The sequence below is a fragment of the Lontra canadensis genome, unplaced genomic scaffold (genome assembly GCF_010015895.1).
Source record: "Lontra canadensis isolate GAN:19392208 unplaced genomic scaffold, GSC_riverotter_1.0 scaffold9, whole genome shotgun sequence".
NCBI lineage: Eukaryota > Metazoa > Chordata > Mammalia > Carnivora > Mustelidae > Lontra > Lontra canadensis.
Genome location: NW_022631003.1, coordinates 28,841,540 through 28,862,050, shown reverse-complemented (window position 1 = coordinate 28,862,050; position 20,511 = coordinate 28,841,540). Strand labels below are relative to the sequence as shown.

The following is a 20,511-nucleotide window of genomic DNA, read 5'->3' as shown; positions in this document are numbered from 1 at the left end:
CAAAGTGGGACAGACCAGATGGGTTATAAATGGGCTAGAAAGACTGGATCTATAATAGCATGGAGAGGATTTTCATGAACAGAGGACAGAAAAGTATAGAGAGCATACAGTCTGTAGAAAACGGGAACTGAAATGAGAAATGTAGGCCAGAAGGAAAAAAAAATCAACTTGGGCACAGAGAGCCATTCACCATTAAATGCAATCTTCATTCCTCAAGTTCAATTTTATTTTACCACCTGGTATATTAAAACAAGATGCTTATTTTACCAGGTTTCATAATGGCTATTCTGGAATTTAAAAGAGTTGTTCCACAGTGACCCATGCGCCATGATAATACCCTAACCTATTATCTGGCTGAACTAAATGGAAAATCATTTCCAGAAATCTGAAAGCTTGTTCAGTTCAACTGCATGGGTCTGTGGTAGTACAATGTTCTAATGTATGCCACAGTGGCAGAGGTGAATAGTTATGACAGATTATATGTCCAGAAGAGCCCCAAGTATTTACAATTCAGGTATTTTTACACACACACACACACACACTCTTTTCCATCTCCTAGTCAACTCCACCATACTGTATTTATTCCCTAAGTTGCTTCAGTTCTTTCTAAAAAAAAAAAAAAAAAAAAGTAAGAATGTCAATGAGTAAATAATCACTTTCCAACAGTGGTTCCCATTCTAATCTTACCTCCTTGTTGTGCTGTGTGAGGTTTTTTAATGAGTGCACTAAGGTTCACAATCTCTGTTTGTCCATCAGATATCTGTCTGTTCTTTATTGAAAATGTTGATGGGGAGGGGCACCTGGGTGGCTCAGTGGGTTAAGCCTTGTCTTTGGCTCAGGTCATGGTCCCAGGGTCCTGGGATCGAGCCCCGCATCGGGCTCTCTGCTCAGCAGAGAGCCTGCTTCCCCGTCTCTCTCTGCCTGCCTCTCTGCCTACTTGTGATCTCTCTCTCTCTCTCTCTGTCAAATAAATAAATAAATAAACTCTTTTAAAAAAGGCTTTAGAAAAGAAAAGAAAAGAAAAGAAAAGAAAAGAAAATGTTGATGGAGCTGTGATCCAGACTAGCATGGAGGCTAAGCAAGGGCAAGGCTAGAAACAGGCATGAAGGGAGGTCCCTGAGATAAACACAAGCCCCTCCCTAAGTGAGGAGATGCATTAGTTTCACTCCATGCCACCCCTCCATTTCCACCAAGCTGCTACTGGAGGTCACCGCCATTGGCCATGCTGCAGATTCGTCCCCATGCAGACTTGAGAATTTGACTTGGTCTCCATGGCTCAGAGAGATGGCCTCTGATTTGTGCTGGCTTCAAGAGAATGATGTGGAAGACTGGGAATGAACAGATAGATTGGGAAAAAACTGTGACCTCTACTAAAAAAAATTAAACAACCCCAACAAATAAACAAAAAATAGCCCTGAAAGCCCCATATTGGGAGGAAGGGACCCTCCACTGCCTAAAGTCCATTCTCAAAGACATCTCATTGTGAAGGTCTGCATGCCAAAGTCAGGTGTCACTAACCCTCTTTTTCCGTCAGGTTTTACTTTTACAAAAATATCACAAAATTATAAAAGATATTTAAAAAAATTGCTTAGAATGTTGAGATACCCTGTGAGGACGTAACAAAGAATCAATAACAAATAAATTACTCTTAAATAAGATTCAGTGGTATTTCCTCTGGAATGCAGGGAAATCACATTAGAGGACAGTGGGAAAAGGCCAACTCTTTGGCATTAATTCCTCTCAACAATCCAAATTACACTGGCTGCTTTCCTGATCCATATCCCTACTGCAAGTCAACAATTTGACATATAGTCCGTAGGAGTCATAATGAGAACCCCAAGAGTATTCTCAGCATATGGTTCTCCCCGTGCATAAACAGTCACTACTAATAAAAAGAATGGAACAATAAGCTTTCATGGTTTAAATATTCTTCCTCTCTACTATACATAAATTCTAACAGAGTGATTATTTTCAACACAAAGAGTAAGAGCAAATTAGTTCACTTTAAAGTTCACTTTTTTTTTTTAAAGATTTTATTTATTTATTTGACAGAGATCACAAGTAGGAAGAGAGGCAGGCAGAGAGAGAGGAAGCAGGCTCCCTGCTGAGCAGAGCACCCGATGCGGGGCTTGATCCCAGGACCCTGAGATCATGACCTGAGCCAAAGACAGAGGCTTAACCCACTGAGCCACCCAGGCACCCCTAAAGTTCACTGTTAAAAAGAATTCAACGCCACAAAGAATTTATAGATTGTTTTCTACATCATGTAATGTAAGTTCAAATGCATTCCTAGTGAATAAGGGTATGAATCGGAGGAGGAACTGAAGGAGAAGCACAGAATAAGACATATTCTACATTTAAATTCTCAAGGATCCCAAGCATATTCTTTTATGATAAATAATAAACTATTCCTTGAGGTCTTACATTGCTTATACTACGAAAATGGGACCGATCAGAAACCTCTAAATTCACTCTGCTGTTTTTCTCTACAGAAAGAAAGCTTAGATTCTACGTCCTAGCCCTCCTACTCAATCCAAGACAAGAGCTTGTCAAAAGTCAAACATCTGGGTGCCTGGGTGGCTCAGTGGGTTAAGCCTCTGTCTTCGGCTCAGGTCATGATCTCGGGGTCCTGGGATCGAGTCCCACATCAGGCTCTCTGCTTAGCAGTGGGACTGCTTATCATGTGGGACTTGATGCTTAGCCGAGAGCCTGCCTCTCTGCCTACTTGTGATCTCTCTCTGTGTCGAATAAATAAAATCTTTAAAAAAATATATTAATGAAACAGAAAAATGTCAATACAACTGTAACAGGGTAGATGACGTTCCTCAACTCCAGAGCCCTGGTTAATAACAAGATAGGATGACAGATAAAGAAAACCAGACACAACTCAGACTGTCAACACAGCTGGAGGCCATGCAGAAGAAGCACAGCAGGAGAGAGGAAAATAGGCAGAGACAAGAAAAGATGGAGGCTGAATCCTGTGTATGTGCACAGACACACACACACTCCATCATCTCTTTGGCTTCATTTCATTCGGCTCTCTACCTCTGGCCCACTTTGTTCCAGCCACATCAGCTTACTTGCTGTTTTGTAAACACCCCAGTACTTTTCCTGCCACAGGGCCTTCGCACTTGCTTCCCCTCTACTTGAAATGCTCTTCTCTAAATAGCTATACAGTTCCCTCCTTCAATTCCTTCATGTCTCTCCTCAAATGTCACCTTATCAATGTTCGCAAAGAATTTTCAAGATGAAAGCGATCACCAAAGAGCTAAATCTTACTATTGCCAAAGCAGGAATGCTTTGCTAGTATTTTTCCTGATGCATAAGGGATTTTGGAACAAATTCCATGAAAGAAAGAAAAGCAGAAGTTTCCATTCATTAATCTTGTTATCAAAGATACTCTGGAGAGGGCCCAAGCTTGCCTGTGTTGGGGGTGCACTGCCATCACAAAGGTCCATATTTAGTACACATCGCCAAGATGGCAGCCCATGGGTATTCAACACTCCCTTTAGTCAGCTGGGAGGGAGTCCAAGAAAACTCTTACTGACATACCAATCCAGTGCTCTACTACATTTTCTCCTGTAGATTAATAACAATAGAGCAAGCAGGCCAAACTATGAGCTAAGGCCAGATTCTAATAAAACAAACCGACCCCAAACACTGCATACTCGTATTGTGTATGGTCCTTTAATAGCCTTAAAAAAAATAAAAAAAAAAAAAAAGGTTCTGCATACCGATAACTAGTTGAACAGAGTTGCTAACTTTTTATGCCTTTAGTCATTTAGATGATATACACTCAGCAACAAACAATAAAATTTAGATGATATATACTGTATGCAGCAACTCCTTGATGCCAGAAATATGGCAGTGAACAAAACAGAAAAAAATCTCCGTCCTCATGGGGCATACATTCTAGTTGGAGGAAAGAGATATTACATAAAATAACAAAGTTCACAGCATTTTAGAAATTGGAAGTAGAGTGAAGGAAAGTTAAAAAGTTAAAAGGGAAAAGAGTGGAGGGCAAATGATTGCATTTTAAATAGGGTACATATGGGAGGGCCTGGGTGGCTGAGTCAGTTGGTGTCCAACTCTTGGTTTTGGTTCAGGTCATGATCTCGGGGTCCTGAGATGGAGCTCAGCCCAAAGTCTGCTTATCCCTCTCCCTTCCATTCACACTCTCCGCCTTTTCGCCCTCTTGTTCTATCAAATAAATAAATAAATAAACAAAAGGGTACATATGGTAGACAGTACTACGAAGGTGAAATTTGAGCTCAAGTTTATGTAACTAATTGGCATGCTAGAGTTTTTTGAGGATGGTTATTCATTATCATACTTGTCTTACCAACTTGATTTACAAAATGACTAAGAAGTGGATTACTTTAAATAAGGTATTTGGAGGAAAAATAGTTTCTTCGAAATATGGTACAGACACAAGTGGATATCCACCAGCCAAAAAATGAACCTGGACTCTCATGCCACTACATAGACAAAAAATAACTCAAAATGGATCAGTGACCCAAATATAAGAGCTTAAACTATAAAACTATTAGAACAAAACAGAGTCATAAATCTTCATGACCTCAGCTTTGGCAATGGATTCTTATGTTTTTGATAACAAAAGCAATGAAGAATAACAAAAAAGAAAAGAGATGGCACTTTATTGAATTAAAAACTTGCGTGCATTAAAGGACATCATCAACAATGTGAAAAGGCAATTTAAAGAATGGAAGAAAATATCTGTTGGGGATTTAAAATCCTAAATATACAACAAACTCTTACGACCCAACAACAACAAAAAAAGACAACCCAACTGAAAAATGAGCAAAGGACTAGAATATACATTCCTCCAAAAAAGATACACAGATGGCCAATAAGCGCATAAAAAGCTGTTCATCACTGTTCATTAAAGAAATTCAAATCAAAACTACAAAGATAGAGCTCTTCACACCTACCATGATAACTTTAAGCAAAATAATGGAAAATAACAAGTACTAGCAAAGACTGGATATATAAGAACAACTGTATACTCTGAGAATGTTAAATGGTGCAGCCAATATGAAAAGGAGTTCCTCGAAAAGTTAAGTACATAATTACCATAAGACCTAGCAATTTCTGGCTTAGGTATATATCCAAGAGAAATGAAAACATATGTCCATAAACGTGGTAATACAGCAATGCTTATAATAACCAAAAGGTGGAAACAACATGAATGTCCACAAACAGAAGACTGGATAAACAAATTACGGTGTATACATCCAATGGATTATTATTCAGCCATTAAAAAGAACTAAGTATTGATGCATGCTACAGCTTGGATGAATTTCAAAAATACTATGCAAAGTGAAAGAAGTCAAACACAAAAGGTAACATACTGTATAGTTCTTTTTATATGGTATATCCAGAATAGGCCAATCCACTGAGACAGAAAGCAGATTAGAAGTCACCAGGTGATGTGGAGGGGAGAATTGGGAGTGACTGGTAGTCACTTAACGAGATGATGAAAAGGTTTTAAAATTAGAGAGAGCTGGTAGTTACACAATATTATGAATACATTAAGTATCACTAAACTGAATACTTTAAAATGGTTAATTGCATGTTATATGAATTTTTCTTTAACAAAAAAGGTTTTAGTAATTCAAAAATTTTTTTCATCAAATTTTCAGGATCACATGCTAGTATTTTATATTCAAATGCCAGTTGTGTATTCATTTCAGCCTTTAATCTCTTTGTAACATTTTAATCTTTTTTAAAAAATATAGCTTTATTGAGATATAGCCCCCATGTAATAGAATTCACACATTTTGTGTATATATTTTGGTGAGTTTTGGTAAACAGATGTCATTTAGCAACCACCACCATAATTAAATTTTAAAAGCATTCAACATCCCAGAAAGTTTCCTTAAGTCTGTTTATACCCACTCTCCATCCCCACATATTTTCTTCTCTAGGCATTTCTGGGCAATTCTTTCTAGAATTATAATAACAGATATTTTGTATGAATGGAATCACATATTATATAGTTTTGTATATCTGAGGTTTGTTTGGTTTTATTTTCAAGTACTCAACTTGGGCTCAAACTTAGAACTTTGAGACCAATAGTCATCTGGTCTACCTACTCAGCCAGTCAGGTGCCCTAACTGGCTTCTTTTACTTTGTAAGATGTGTCTGAGGTTCATGTATACTTTTTTATGTATAAGTTAATTATTTGTTCCTTTACATTCCTGAATAATTAATAATTTAGAATATTAAGTGTATCCATTTACATTTTGAGGTTACTGGACTGTTTCCATTTTTCAGTTATTATGAACACTTACAAGACTCTTGTATGCTGTATGGACGTAAGTTTCCATAGCCCGTTGGTAGGTACTGAAATTTGCTTATTTTCACATTTAACTTTTTAAGAAACTGCCAAATTTTTCCAAAGTGGCCGAGCTATTTTTCAAGCTTCACCAATATGAGGGGCCCAGCTCCTCTACATTCTGGCCAACACTTAGTATTGTGAATCTTTTTAATTACAGTCATTCTGGTGGGTATACAGTGATAACTTTTTGTGGCTTTAATTAGCATTCCCCAAACAACTAATGATGTTAAGCATCTTCTTACATGTTTATTAACCTTTGCATATCTTCTTCTGTGAAGTGTCTGTCTGAACTTTTTGCCCATTTTTAATGGATATTTGTTTCATTACTGAGTTTTAAGAGCTCTTTAAATGTCCCAGATACAAGTCCTTTGTAGATACACGTTTCGCAAATACTTTCTCCCAATCTGTTATTTGCCTTTTGAGTGATTTAACATTATGTATTTTTAAAAGATTTTACTTATTTGACAGAGAGAGAGAGAGAGAGAGCACAAGCAGGCAGAGGGAGAAGCAGGCTCCCCACTGAGTAGGAAGCCAGATGCAGGACTTGATCCTAGGACCCTGAGAGGGTGACCTGAGCCGAAGGCAGACACTTAACCAATTGAGCCCAAACACCTTTTTTTAAGTGGAGCCTATGGGTGGCTTGAATTCATAACCCTGAGATCAAGACCTGAGCTGAGATCAACAGTCTGATGTTTAACCAACTGAGCCACCCAGGTGCCCGTGATGAGCAAAATTTTTAATTCTAATGATGTCCAATCTGTCATCTTTTTCTTTTATAGACTGAACTTTATGTGTTCTAAGAAATCTTTAGTTAACCCAAGTCCACAAAGATTTTTCTCCTGTTTCGTTTTAGAATTTTTGATATTATTTAATTCTTTTATTTAAAGATTATGATCCACTTAGAATTAATTTCTGAGTGTACAGTATGACATAAGGGTAAAATGTCACATTTTTTTCTTTATATATATTCATTATTTTGTTACCTTTTATTTAAAAGACTATCCCTTCCCCATTGAATTATCATGGTAACTTTGTCAAAAATCAATAGACCATGTAATAGAGCTTACCTTTGGATTCTTAATTCTGTTCTGTTTTCTACTTACTATCCCCTCACAAGTTTTGGTCATACTCTCCCATTTCTTTACATGTCCAGCAATCTGATTAAAAACTAAGCATTGTGTATCATACATTATAGTGACCTTGTATTTCATTCTGTCCTTCTGGAACTTGCTATTTTTACTGTTTTAATATATAATGAACTTGCCTAGACTCAAAATGAAAAATCTGTTTCTCCGTAGAGAGCTGAGATTTTGCTCAGGTTTTTTTCACCCGCTTTGCCTTAATCTCTGGGGAATCTCCCTTGTGTCTGCACAGCTTTCTGATCAGCCAGTGATTTCAACAGCGGTTATACACTGACAACTCAAGACAATGAAGCTTCCCCTCTCTATTGCCCAACCTGTGTAAGGGTTAAAAATTCTTTCAAATTTGCAGGAAATCAGTAAGTCTCCCCAGGCTTTCAATTTTGCTTGTGCTCCCTGGGGAGCGCCATGTTGTTCAGCAGCCAGTCATGAATGCATGCGGAGCATATTATCTCAGCTTTTCCATAGCTCTCTCGTTTCCAAAAGCTCCCCCTTAAGTTTCTTGCTGCTCTCCTAAGCTCCCAAACCAAATCAGCTTCTAACTGGTAAACCTGTGGGTTTTTTTTCACACCAGCTAGGCTGGGCAGAGAGGGGGAAGGGGTATGTGTTGGGGGGGATAGGAATCCCCTCAAGCAAGGAGCATCTTCTCCAACGCAGGAACAGTTTTTCCGAAGTAAACATTTTCAAATTCTTTGCTGTCTTTGGTCATTCTTGAAACCGCTGCATTTAATAATTTTTTTTCCAGTTTTATACCATTCCTTTTTTTGTGAAGTGAGACTCACCCAACCAACCAGTCAGGCAGGTACTCATTAGTGGAAGTAGCATCTTAACCATATTTTAAGCACTTATGAATATATTATCATTATCTCATTTATCATTACATGAAATCAAACAAGTTGCTGCAAAAATTAGTCAACTAGAGCAGGAAAAAAATTCTTGTTTGCAAACATTCAATTTCAGATCCAATCTCTACAGGGTTGGTAGAACAGTAAAAGATAATTAAGGTGGCCATGATCTGCTAACTCCACTAAGGTCTTTAAAATATGTATTACTTACCTGGAAAAATTTAATTTTTTTGTTTTTCAGACAAAAGAGTAGATTCAATTTAGACTCGGACCACCTAGGGGTGATGGGTGGAGAAGGCATCACTAAGTACAGAGCATCTGTCTTCAAATGCAGAGAGTTCGGTTGGATTTTAAGAAAATTACCTTGAAGGCTGCTAAACAATGAAGGCTCAGTAAGGTCATGACAACTGCCAGAAGGATGGTGGCTAAGTTCCGCACGTCCCATATGGTCTCTACCAGAGGAATACTGCCGACCTGCCAGTCATAGCACAGGGTAACGGGTGCAAGCAGAAGCCACACGTTGAAGGCCAAGAGGTAGGAATAGGTAAGGAACCTATGAAGAGAAGAAGAATCACTGAAACACAACTCAAGGTCCAGGATACCTCACAAACATTTGTTTATTACCATGGTTTAATTAAATAGCATTGTACACTGTCAGTGTTATTGAAAAAGACAAGGTAAGATGGAAAGCCACCCATTTATTTTGTTGTTAAATAGATCATTCTGGAATATATTTAACAGTTATAGGCACTGTGGCAGGTGCTTGCCTTTCAATGGTGAACAAGAAAAGACAGAGTTTCCATGACCTATATTAAAAAATTATCATACAGATAAATACATTACATCCTGAGATAAATGCCAAGAAAGAAAAGCTTGATGAAAATAGACAGAAATGCTGTTTTGCTAGGTACGATTCCCCGGGTAAGAGACAGACCTTTAAACTGTGCTTTATTCATAGTGCCCAGAAAACTGCCATAGACAGTAAAATATTTCAACGTGTTTATAGCAGATTGATCATACTGAATTATTAAAAAAAAATTAGAGCATCTGTGGTAGGGAAATGAAGTCTCTTAGTCACAAGTAAATGGGCTACCCTTCAAGAGAATTAGGACAGCTATCATCCTATAAGGAGAGCAGAGACCTAGGGAAGGGAGATAATGAACGCAGGTGATGCTCCTGTTTCCTGGCTCTGTTTAGCCACCAAGGGAAGGTGAAAGGCATTCCAACGGACCCTGTTTCCTTCAGGGCAGAGGAAACTGAATTTATCTAAATGCGTTCAGTTCAGACAAAATCATTAAGTAGTGGTCTAGACCCTTGAGAATAGCAGAACTCTCAGCACATAACAAACTTCACCCAAACCTGTGCACTAGGAGACACTAGCATGGCTTCTAGCAGTGTTAGGCGCAACCCTAGGATGACCCCAGTCCCTATTAGAATCCTTGCCTCGGGGGTGCCTTGGGGGCTCAGTGGGTTTTAAAGCCTCTGCCTTCAGCTCAGATCATGATCGCAGGGTCCTGGAATCGAGTCCCACATTGGGCTCTCTGCTTAGTAGGGAGCCTGCTTCCCGCTCTCTGTCTACTTGTGATCTCTGTCTGTCAAATAAATAAATAAAATTAAAAAAAAAAAAAAAAAAAAGAATCCTTGCCTGGGAAAGTGCAATGCTGCCAGGAGAACTGACTGTTGGTTCTAGCCAGTGCCGGACAAAGGGCCTCTGACTTCCCTATCCTACAGCATTTTTTATAAAGGGCAGACAACTGTGAACAGGAATCTCCCATGACTTACAAATCTTTCTCAAGGACCTGAGAGCCATTTCTTTAAAAATGCACTCATCAAGAAGGACAGGGCCTCTCTCCCAGTGCTACCCCCACTCTCCCTTTAAAATGCCCAACCATTTCTGCGCAAATCAGAACGGCGCTCAGCTCTCTCCCCTGCTGCCAGTAGCTACTGAATGAAATCTATTTTCACTGTTTCAACGGATGTCCAGCTGTGTTTCTGTTTGACACCCTATATGGGATTAAATAGAATAATTAGATAAATTCCTTGTCCTCAAAAAAATGCATAACCCAATATTGAAAACAAGATATACAAAATTAAAGAAGCAGAATGAGATGAGTGCCATAATAGAACTGAGTAGGAAGGAAAGTTTAGCAGTTGGCAGATTCTTAGGGAGGGATTCTTAGATTGGCAAAGGGAGTAAATCAAATCATTTCTAAGTTAGCTTCTAATATTTTCCCTTGAATTTCTCCCAACAAGTAGCTATTGGTTGGGGACACCCTTCCTAGGCCTTCCCAACTGATCTTTCCTTTTCTCCTTTCTCTCCAAGGTTGGCAGTCACATATCACCAGTGACAGCCAGGTGAGACTTAGGGATGGGGATTACTTAGTATCCTGTCTCTTAAACCCCAACAGAGAAATGGGTTGAAGTAATAGGGATATTTCTTCTTCTTCTTTTTTCAAAAGATTTATTTATTATTTATTTGATAGAGAAACAGAAAACAAGTGAGAAGGGCAGAGTGAGAGGAAGAGAGAATCTCAAGCAGACTCCGAGCTGAGCATGGAGCCTGATGTGGGGCTTGATGTCATGACCCTGAGATTATGATCTGAGCCGAAACCAAGAGTTGGACACTTAACTGACTGAGCCACCAAGGCACCCCAGGAGTGGGAATACTTCAGTGGTGTTTTGCAACTCTTTTCGTCTCTGTTGGTACATTTAATACAATGTTAATGTATAAATTGTAGGATACACAGTGAAAGCTTAATGAAGTCCAAGATTTATTATTTAACAAAAATCAAAACCAAAACACTGCCTCATTCCTTTTAGCCTTGGGACTGAGAAATTGTCTCATGAGAGAATGCCAACTCCATGGGAAGACAACTGGGACACTGTAGGCTTTGTTCTTTCACAGAGCTTCTCAGCTGACGTGATCTGCTTATTAGCTCAGGGAAGATGCTCTGTGACTTGACTTTATGGAAGGTGGAATCATCAAAAAGAAAAATCACAATGTCATTCAGTTACTCTCCAGGTCTTAAAAATTACTTTTTAAAAATGGTATCTCTCCTTCTTGATAAACTAGTTACCAGCAATGATTATAAATGGCTGCTAAAATTATTAAGTGAAAGCTAATAGGGTACTTCACAATGGATGGATCAAGCTAAATCAGATGCCTAGATCTGACTAACCAATTTTAACATCACAGAAAGGGAGACTAATAGCCAGATGTCCTCCTGCTGGAGAGAGACGTCACCACCTATGAAGTAGTCTTGTTCCCCGAAAAAAAAAGAAAGAAAATCAAACTTGAATCTCATCAAGCCCTTTATCACCAGTTTACATCAAATACAGAAAAACCCAGAACATGCTACAAGACACCACAGGAATGCAATGTGACAAATCCAGAATGTTGCCATTCCACAGAACAAATGATGTCTGGTTGTTCCATAAAAACACTGTAAGAGGGGTAACAGGGGCAGGGGGGCAGGAGAGAAGAAGAGGGCACCTGTAAGTCAGATGAGACCTAAGAGACATATTAAAGTGCAGATATTGTTTAGGTGCTAATTCAAACAATCCATTATGAAAAATCACCACTTATGAGCAGGAAAAATTGAAACATTGATTGGATATAGGATCCTGGAGAATCATTGCTAATTTTTAAAGTGTGATAATGGTATTGTGGTTATACTTTTTAAGGAACTTTATCTTTCAGAAGCATACTAAAATATATGTATATGAAATGTTAATCTGAGATTTATTTTAGAATGATGGACTGGGAGTAAGGGTGCACAAGTGGGTAGGGGTATGCACGAAACAAAATCGGTCATGAGCTACGATTGTTGAAACTGGGTAATGGGTCTGTAGAGGTTCTTTATGCCATCTGCTCTACTTCTGTATGTATTTATTATCCATAATAAAAACTATTTTTTCTTAACTAGGCAACAGAAATACCTCCTTATGTCTAAAGGCAGCTTGAGGATGGAATAGCTGCAAGTGCTAATGTGGATTCTTTTTTTTTTTTAAATGCAGGGTTAAAACTCAACACCCTGAGATGAAGGTCTGAGCTGAGATCAAGATTGGGATGCTTAACCAACTGGGCCACCTAGGCACCCCACTAATGTGGAAATTTTAATTGCTAAGTTCACATTTGGGCCTTGCCCTGCAAGTAGTCCTCCATTTCTTGTATTTTTTTTTTAATTTATGTAAGTGATTTTCACACCCAACATGGGGCTCAAACTCACGACCCAGAGATCAAGAGTTGCTTGCTCTTCCAACCGAGTCAGCCAGCACCCTAGTTTCTTATATTTTCTTTCTTTTTCTTTTTCTTTTTTTTTTTAAGATTTTATTTATTTATTTGGCAGAGAGAGCGAGCATGCACACAAGCAGGGGGAACAACAGGCAGAAGAAGAAGCAGGCTCCCCGCCAAGCAGGGAGCCTAATGTGGGACTCGATACCAGGACGCTGGGATCATGACCTGAGCTAAAGGCAGCCACTTAACCAACTGGGCCACCGAGGCACCCCATAGTTTCTTATATTTTCTAGACTTGCAATATTGCATTGGCAAAAAGAAAAAAAAAATAATATTTTTTCAGTTACATCTCAGTGTAGTTATTTAGATTTAAAAAAAAAAAAGTTCATTATGACTTTTTAAACAGGCTATAACCCAAATATATTAAAACACTAAAGTAAACCACAGAACTAAAAGCAACTTACCTTCCTATAACACTAGGAAAGTCAACATTAACTTACCCCCACCCCTGGCTTTTTTTTTTTTTTTTTGAAGATTTTATTTATTTATTTGACAGACCGAGATCACAAGTAGGCAGTGAGGCAGGCAGAGAGAGAGAGAGGAGGAAGCAGGCTCCCTGATGAGCAGAGAGCCCGATTCAGAGCTCGATCCCAGGACCCTGGGATCATGACCTGAGCTGAAGGCAGAGGCTTAACCCATTGACGACCCAGGCGCCCCTAACTTACCCCTTTTAAGACATATGTATTGTCTCCAGAAACTCAAGAGACATCACCTACCTTAGTGCATATGAATTCAGATCAATGTTGCTACTAAACTCTTTCAAAAGTATTTGAAATACTGAAACAGCACTGGAAAATTTCTGAAAATTTAAGCATTAAGAAGCCACTTGGAATCACACCAAAAGCTAATTACATTTTAGGGGACTAGTTGAGCTAGCTGTAATCAGCAACTCAAGGCTTTCTATTAACTCATTGGCTATGAATTACATTTTAAACTAATCATCTTGTTTATTTCTGCTAAAATTTCAAAAATGCCTATCTCTGCCCTGCTGAGTTCTCTTTTTCGAAGCAGGAGGAAAACCAAAATGAATTATTTACCAATTTTCTGCCATGAATTTCTGCTAACAGGACGAAAGCCACTAGGATCTCTTGCCCACAAAATGAAAAGGGAAAACACAGGAATTCAGCTTGAACAATTCAATCATGAAGTTGCATTTACAGGCCGGTGACTATGGGAGATGGAACTGGCGGCTTTCAGGGGGCTGGCGGGCATCTAATGGCACCTGCGCAAACTGGGTACCTCTTAAAATCTAAATCTTCATTTTTATCAAGAAAAAAATGAGTGTTGTAAGGGCAAACATATACATAGATTCTGTTTCTTGCCTTAGAAAAAAACAGTTTCGGCTAAGAAATAACATGAGCCTAACCTATTTCCTTATCCTAGGAAGATGCCTAGGAGAGGTATATAGGAAAAAATCATGCATTGCAAGCAGAAATATACAGCTCTTCCTTATTTTATATAAAAATGTTATTGCTCAAAGGATCCTTCTTTCTCATTCCCCAAAAAGTCCTTCATTGTTTCGTAAATACAGGACACCTATTATATACGCACAGTCCTCTTGGGAGCAGCATTGGCTAACACAGTCGATAGACTGGCCATGGTACAAACCACCTTTACCACCACTGTGGAGCACCCCCACTGCCCTGACTCTGCCTCTAGCTTCTGGGTTTTGGTGATCTGTCCTACCCATCCCTACACTGTCCCCTCTTTTCTGCACTTGAATTACCATTGATGCTTCAAAAAGGTCTCCGCAGTCTCACTGTGCCCTGGCAATAATGACAGGACTTTTTCAGGCATAACCTGCTTATTATCATTGTTAGCATCTTCTCCTACCTCCTATCATCTTCTCCAGAACTAGCCACAGAAAGCTGCCTCTTTCACTACCCTTCTCCAGAGACAGAACATCCTCCCTGGAATTCAAGAGATGTTGAGTGATTACTCTATGTACTTTTCTAGGTGGACGGGTAGTATCTGATCTCCTGTTCTTCAAAGGGCATTTTCACAGCTTTGATGGTAAGAACGCATACACACATGACACGGTTGAGTAACTGTGAAATATAAAGATCAAATTTCAATGGAGTTCTAAGAAATGAGAGATTAGTGAAAAATGGACGATTCGGGGATGATGTCCTAGAATCTGCAGAATTTAAATGATGGAGATGGAAGATGGACAGAGCCCCCAAATGGCTTCAAACTGTACATGAACAGGACACTTTTTTTTTTTAAGATTTTATTTATTTATTTGACAGAGAGGTCATAAGTAGGCAGAGAGGCAGGCAGAGAGAGAGAGGGTAAGCAGGCTCCCCCCGCTGAGCAGAGAACCCGATGTGGCCCTGTGATCCCTGAGATCACAACCCAAGCTGAAGGCAGAGGCCCAACACACTGAGTGCCACCCAGGCACCGCAGGACACTTTTTGAGGAAAGTTAACAATACGGGTCTTATTAGAGTACAGAATTAAAAATGTGTAATATAAAATTTTTAAAATGACTCCTGCTAAAATGTCCAAAAGGAAAAATATCATGACAGTGTTGGGCAAGGATGTGGAGAAACGGGAACTATGAAACACTACGTAAACTGATGAAGCCCCTTTGGAGAATGGTGGGCAGCTTCAAGACAGCACATTAAATGCACACATGATCTAGCAAGTCTACTCCAGAGTTTATATCCAACAGCACTGCACAGAGATGTTTCCCAAAAGACATTCACAACATTGTTCACAACTCTTAAAGGTCCGAAATTGGAGAAAACCAGATGTCCATCTACAATAAAAGGACACATACGTTGTAATATACCCATTCAAAGGAAATCTATTTGGCAATAAGAATGAATGCAACTGAGGCGCCTGGGTGACTCAGTCTGTTAAGTGTCTGCCTTCGGCTCAGGTCATGGTCCCAGGGTCCTGGGACCGAGACCACATTGGGCTCGCCCTTAGTGGGAAGCCTGTTTCTCCCTCTCCCACTCCCCCTGCTTGTGTTCCCTCTCTGTCTCTCTGTCAAATAAATAAATAAAAATAAAATCTTAAAAAAAAAAAAAGAATGAATACAACAACATGGGTGAACATCATCACAGTATTAGAGAACAGAAACAGAAGACACACAAGAAAAGGAAATCATGGAAAACCATCTATAGACAAGGACAGGGTGATTGGAAGCAGGACCTGACCCCCAGGACACAGCGCTGGGGCAGAAAGCCATAAGGCAACCTCAGCTAAATGGACTGTATAGATGGCAGTCTGTCACCTTCATCCCCTTGCTCCTCCATAACAGAGTAGAAGGCACCAGGACCTTCCAGGCTTTCCAGGACCGAGGTCCAGAAGTACCACCGAACACCTGCTGCTTCAGCACCTTGGAACAGAGATGGCAAGACCATTTCTAAACACTTAGTGAAACTGGAAAAGACATCTAAATGACTCTTGCCAGCTTCTCACTGCATTTATTTTAAAGTTCTGGTGGATTATAAGAACCAATGGTCTAACCAAACCAGGTCAATTAAAGGTAGGGCTATTATGGGGTGACTGGGGGGCTCAGTCAGTTAAGCATCTGGGTCTTGATTTCAGCTCAGGTCACAATCTCAGGGTGGTGAGACTGAGCACCCTGTTGTGCTTCACACGAGCCTGGAGCCTGCCTGAGAATTCTCTCTCCCTCTCCCTCCACACCTCCCGCACTGCACGTGCATGCTCACTTTCTCTGTCAAATAAATAAATAAATAAATAAATAAATAAATAAATGGGAAAAAAAAGGTAGGGCTATTTTTAAAATTCCCATAAGAATCTAAATTCTTATTAAGAATTCTTATATTCTCGGGGCACCTGGGTGGCTCAGTGGGTTAAAGCCTCTGCCTTTGGCTCAGGTCATGATCCCAGGGTCCTGGGATCGAGCCCCACATCGGGCTCTCTGCTCAGCAGGGAGCCTGTTTCCTTCTCTCTCTCTGCCTGCCTCTCTGCCTACTAGTGATCTCTGTCTGTCCAATAAGTAAATAAAGTCTTTAAAATATGTATATATACATCGCCAAAGGCAAGGGAAGCAAGGGCAAAAATGAACTATTGGGATTTCATCAAGATCAAAAGCTTTTGCACAGCAAAGGAAACAGTTAACAAAACCAAAAAACAACTGACAGAATGGGAGAAGATATTTGCAAACGACATATCAGATAAAGGGCTAGTGTCCAAAATCTATAAAGAACTTAGCAAACTCAACACCCAAAGAACAAATAATCCAATCAAGAAATGGGCAGAAGACATGAACAGACATTTCTGCAAAGAAGACATCCAGATGGCCAACAGACACATGAAAAAGTGCTCCATAAGTGACTCTTAATCTCACAAAACAAACTGAGAGTTGATGGGGGGAGGGGTGCTGGGAGAGGGGGGGTGGGGTTATGGACATTGGGGAGGCTATGTGCTATGGTGAGTGTGGTGAAGTGTGTAAACCTGGCGATTCACACACCTGTACTCCTGGGGATAAAAATATATTATATGTTTATAAAAAAAAAAAAAGGGTCACTTATGGTTTTTCTCCCTCCCAATCCCATCTTGTTTCATTTACTCTTCTCCTACCCCCTTAACCCCCCCATGTTGCATCTCCACTTCCTCATATCAGGGAGATCATATGATAGTTGTGTTTCTCCGACTGACTTATTTCACTAAGCATGATACCCTCCAGTTCCATCCATGTCGTCGCTGCCCTGTTCCTTCCTGTATTCCATTTCATGGGCTTCTTGGGCATCTGTTTGAGATTGAGACTGGAGCATGGCCCCCACCTCTCCTTTTCTCTTGTCCGTACACACTTGTCACTACAGTCTTCCCGGCTGTCTCTCACGTATCCAGTCCCTGAGAGCAGCACCTGTCAGCTCGCCTCACCTTCTGGAACCAACTCTCACAGGCTGCTGAACTCCAGCCCCGGTCGACCCTTCCAGTCCCATCCTTTGACAAACCCTGCCTGTCACAGCCTGCTGCTAGGCCAGGCTGGGTCCCTCTCTGTGCTCCCACAGACTCACCCAGGCATACACACTGCCCTGTTCCTGGGTGTTTTCGTGTATCTGCTGCCCCTTGAAAGCGGAAGCTCCTAGGGGCAGGGCTGTGTCTTGCGGATAGTTATTTCCCCAGCACCTCGTTCTTTAAATGGATGGATTTGGTGGGTTTTAAGAAATTAACCTGGTATCAGGGCGCCTGGGTGGTTCAGTGGGTTAAGCCTCTGCCTTCAGCTCAGATCATGATCTCAGGGTCCTGGGATCAAGCCCTGCATTGGGCTCTCTGCTCAGTGGGGAGCCTGCTTCCCTCCCTCTCTCTGCTTGCCTGTCTGCCTGCTTGTGATCTCTCTGTCAAATAAGTAAATAAAATCTTTAAAAAAAAAAAAAAGAAAGAAAGAAAAGAAATTAACCTGGTATTAAAACAATACCTAAAAATCTGAAAATATTTCCATTTTATACTTTCATTTTTGGCCTGAGGCAAACACATAGCTTTATATGGGCCTACAAGAGATACCTGCTGACTTTCCAGCTGTCCAGCCAGGTAGCTGAAGGGTGCAGACTGAAGATTCTAATTTTTGGGTGGCCCCCTCAGCACCTAGCATGGGCTAGCCCATGCACAGCATCAAAGAGTGAGGAGTGTCTGAGGAAAGACGCCTCCCCTCAATGTCATAGAAGCATCATTAAAAAGCTATGCCAGCCTTACATTTTCTTATTTTATATTAAACTACAATAAATACAGTGTAAATGAGAACTCTTATTAGCATGGATAAATAAAAAAGTGAATCTGAAACATCATTAGGTCTCTCTGACCTTTTTAATGTGCCATTAATACAGTTATTCTATTAGCAGAGACAGCCTCACTAGAGTAGAAAAAAAGAATTTCAACATGCAAGACTTTCAGCAACAGCTTCTCACCCATATAATCTCTTAAAAAAAAAAAGTAAATAACATGTTCTGCAAAAGAAATGCTTGGTTCATTTCTTATCTAAGGTCTGTTTCTTTCCGTAAAGCATTTAACAACGTCTTTATTTCTCTCACGGAGCACACGTTTGGCTTCCACTGAGCAAACAAGTACTAACTCCTCACTATGCATCATCAAAGATTCCAGATTTCCACAGAAGAATCCTATTGGTATACTAATGAACCACATCCAATACCATTAAAAATCCCTTAAACATGTACAGCATTTTCTAGTACACCAAGTATCAGCACAGAAGGATTAGCTGATCCTCACACAATCTCTACGAAGTGGGTATCAGCTTCGTTGTTGCAGTTAGGGAACAGCCTTATGGAGGCTGTGACTCACTCAGTGTCCCACAGCAAACAAGACACTGTTTGCGGGCTCCACGTGGAATCTGCCACCCAATCGTGCAGTCTCCCATTCTCACATCTTTATTGATGTAGAGAGGAAAGACAATGGATTGAATATTGGTTCTTCATGGAAAAGCCCCTGTCTGAGACCCTGACTTATTTCTTGAACAGGAAAGCCCAGATGAATTTCAGCTTTTCTATTAAACTGAAACAAACAAACAAAACACTAGCTTTCAGTTAAAACAGGGCTGACAAAAACTTAAAGCCAGCGTGTGATCCCCTCCACAGAATACTCAACAGATGACTTACACTGATTCACATGCTTGTTAGAGCACTGCACAGCAGGAAATAGAATCCTTAAATAAAAACCTTGGGCTTGGCATTGTATTCGTTATGAAAAGTGAACTCTGTCTTGATGTTCCAGTGTTAGGCAAAAAGAAGAAAATCATTTCTTTAATTCTTTTAATTTTTGTAGGCTTAAAGGCTTATATAGTTTTCTTCAAGAAGTAAAGTATCGAGGGGCACCTGGGTGGCTCAGTGGGTTGGGCCTCTGCCTTTGGCTTAGATCATGATCTCAGGGTCCTGGGATCGAGCCCTGCGTCAGGCTCTCTGCTCGGTGGGGAGCCTGCTTCCCCTTCTCTCTGCCTGCCTCTCTGCCTACTTGTGATCTCTCTGTTAAATAAGTAAATAAAATATTTTAAATAAAAAAAAAAGAAGAAGAAGAAGAAGTAAAGTATCGATAAGTGACCCAGAGTGGCAATTTCCAACAACTGAGCCCAGGGCCAGAGGTAGCAAGTGTCACCTCGCTAAGGACCTCCTTAGTGTTAGGACTTCCTAACACAAGGTCCTGTTGGTTGCTAAAGCATGAAAGGAAGAGCTCCTTTTGCATAGCTCATTTGAAACACATGATGCATTTAAAAATAATAATTTAAATTTGAATTCAATTTGTTCAGTTTATTATGAAATAGTTCTTATGCTCGGGTCTCCAAGAGCTATAAATATTAGGAAGACATACTGCCCTGAGGCTGTCACAATCAAAATCTAAGGTTCTGTTTTTGCCTGTTTGAAACTACCAACTGAAAATGGAAAGAGAACAAAATCTTCCTTAGAAGGAAGATGCTGAGTTCTACATTCACCTTAGTATTTCTTATCTTGATATTTTCCTACAAAATAATACAAGCCTTAGCCTAGATTTCCAAACAGCAGAAACAGATCTACCCACTTAAGCAGATATATTCCACTTGCTTATCCAGGACCACATCTCATGAAAATACATGATGCTGGTAGGGGGCCTTTATATTTGTTCACTGAAAATCCCATTCTATTTATTTCCTGGACTTGAAAGACAACCATTTACAATATTATAAAGGCAATACTTCTTCCATCAAGTATACACAGCTTTACATCTGTCCCCTTCCAATCTGTCAGATGGAAACCCAATTACTCGGGAGCAGCCACAGAGAGGGGCCTTAATAGTGGATCATTGTGTTTTCTCTTCTGCAGGCTCCTGCCCTATGCAGAAGCCATAGTTAACTTGGGCTTTTGTTCTTATGTTGAATCCAAGATTTGCCAGACTGAATGTCAAAGGA

General features: G+C 40.0%; 1 protein-coding gene across 1 annotated transcript in view; it reads right to left on the bottom strand.

The window, feature by feature from the left end:
- TMTC1 (transmembrane O-mannosyltransferase targeting cadherins 1) overlaps window positions 1-20,511 on the bottom strand; it is a 255,687-nt gene that overhangs the window by 106,200 nt on the left and 128,976 nt on the right. The window contains exon 8 of the mRNA XM_032855161.1: window positions 8,709-8,898. Coding sequence (XP_032711052.1) covers window positions 8,709-8,898 — 190 coding nt within the window. The remainder of the gene's footprint in view (window positions 1-8,708; window positions 8,899-20,511) is intronic.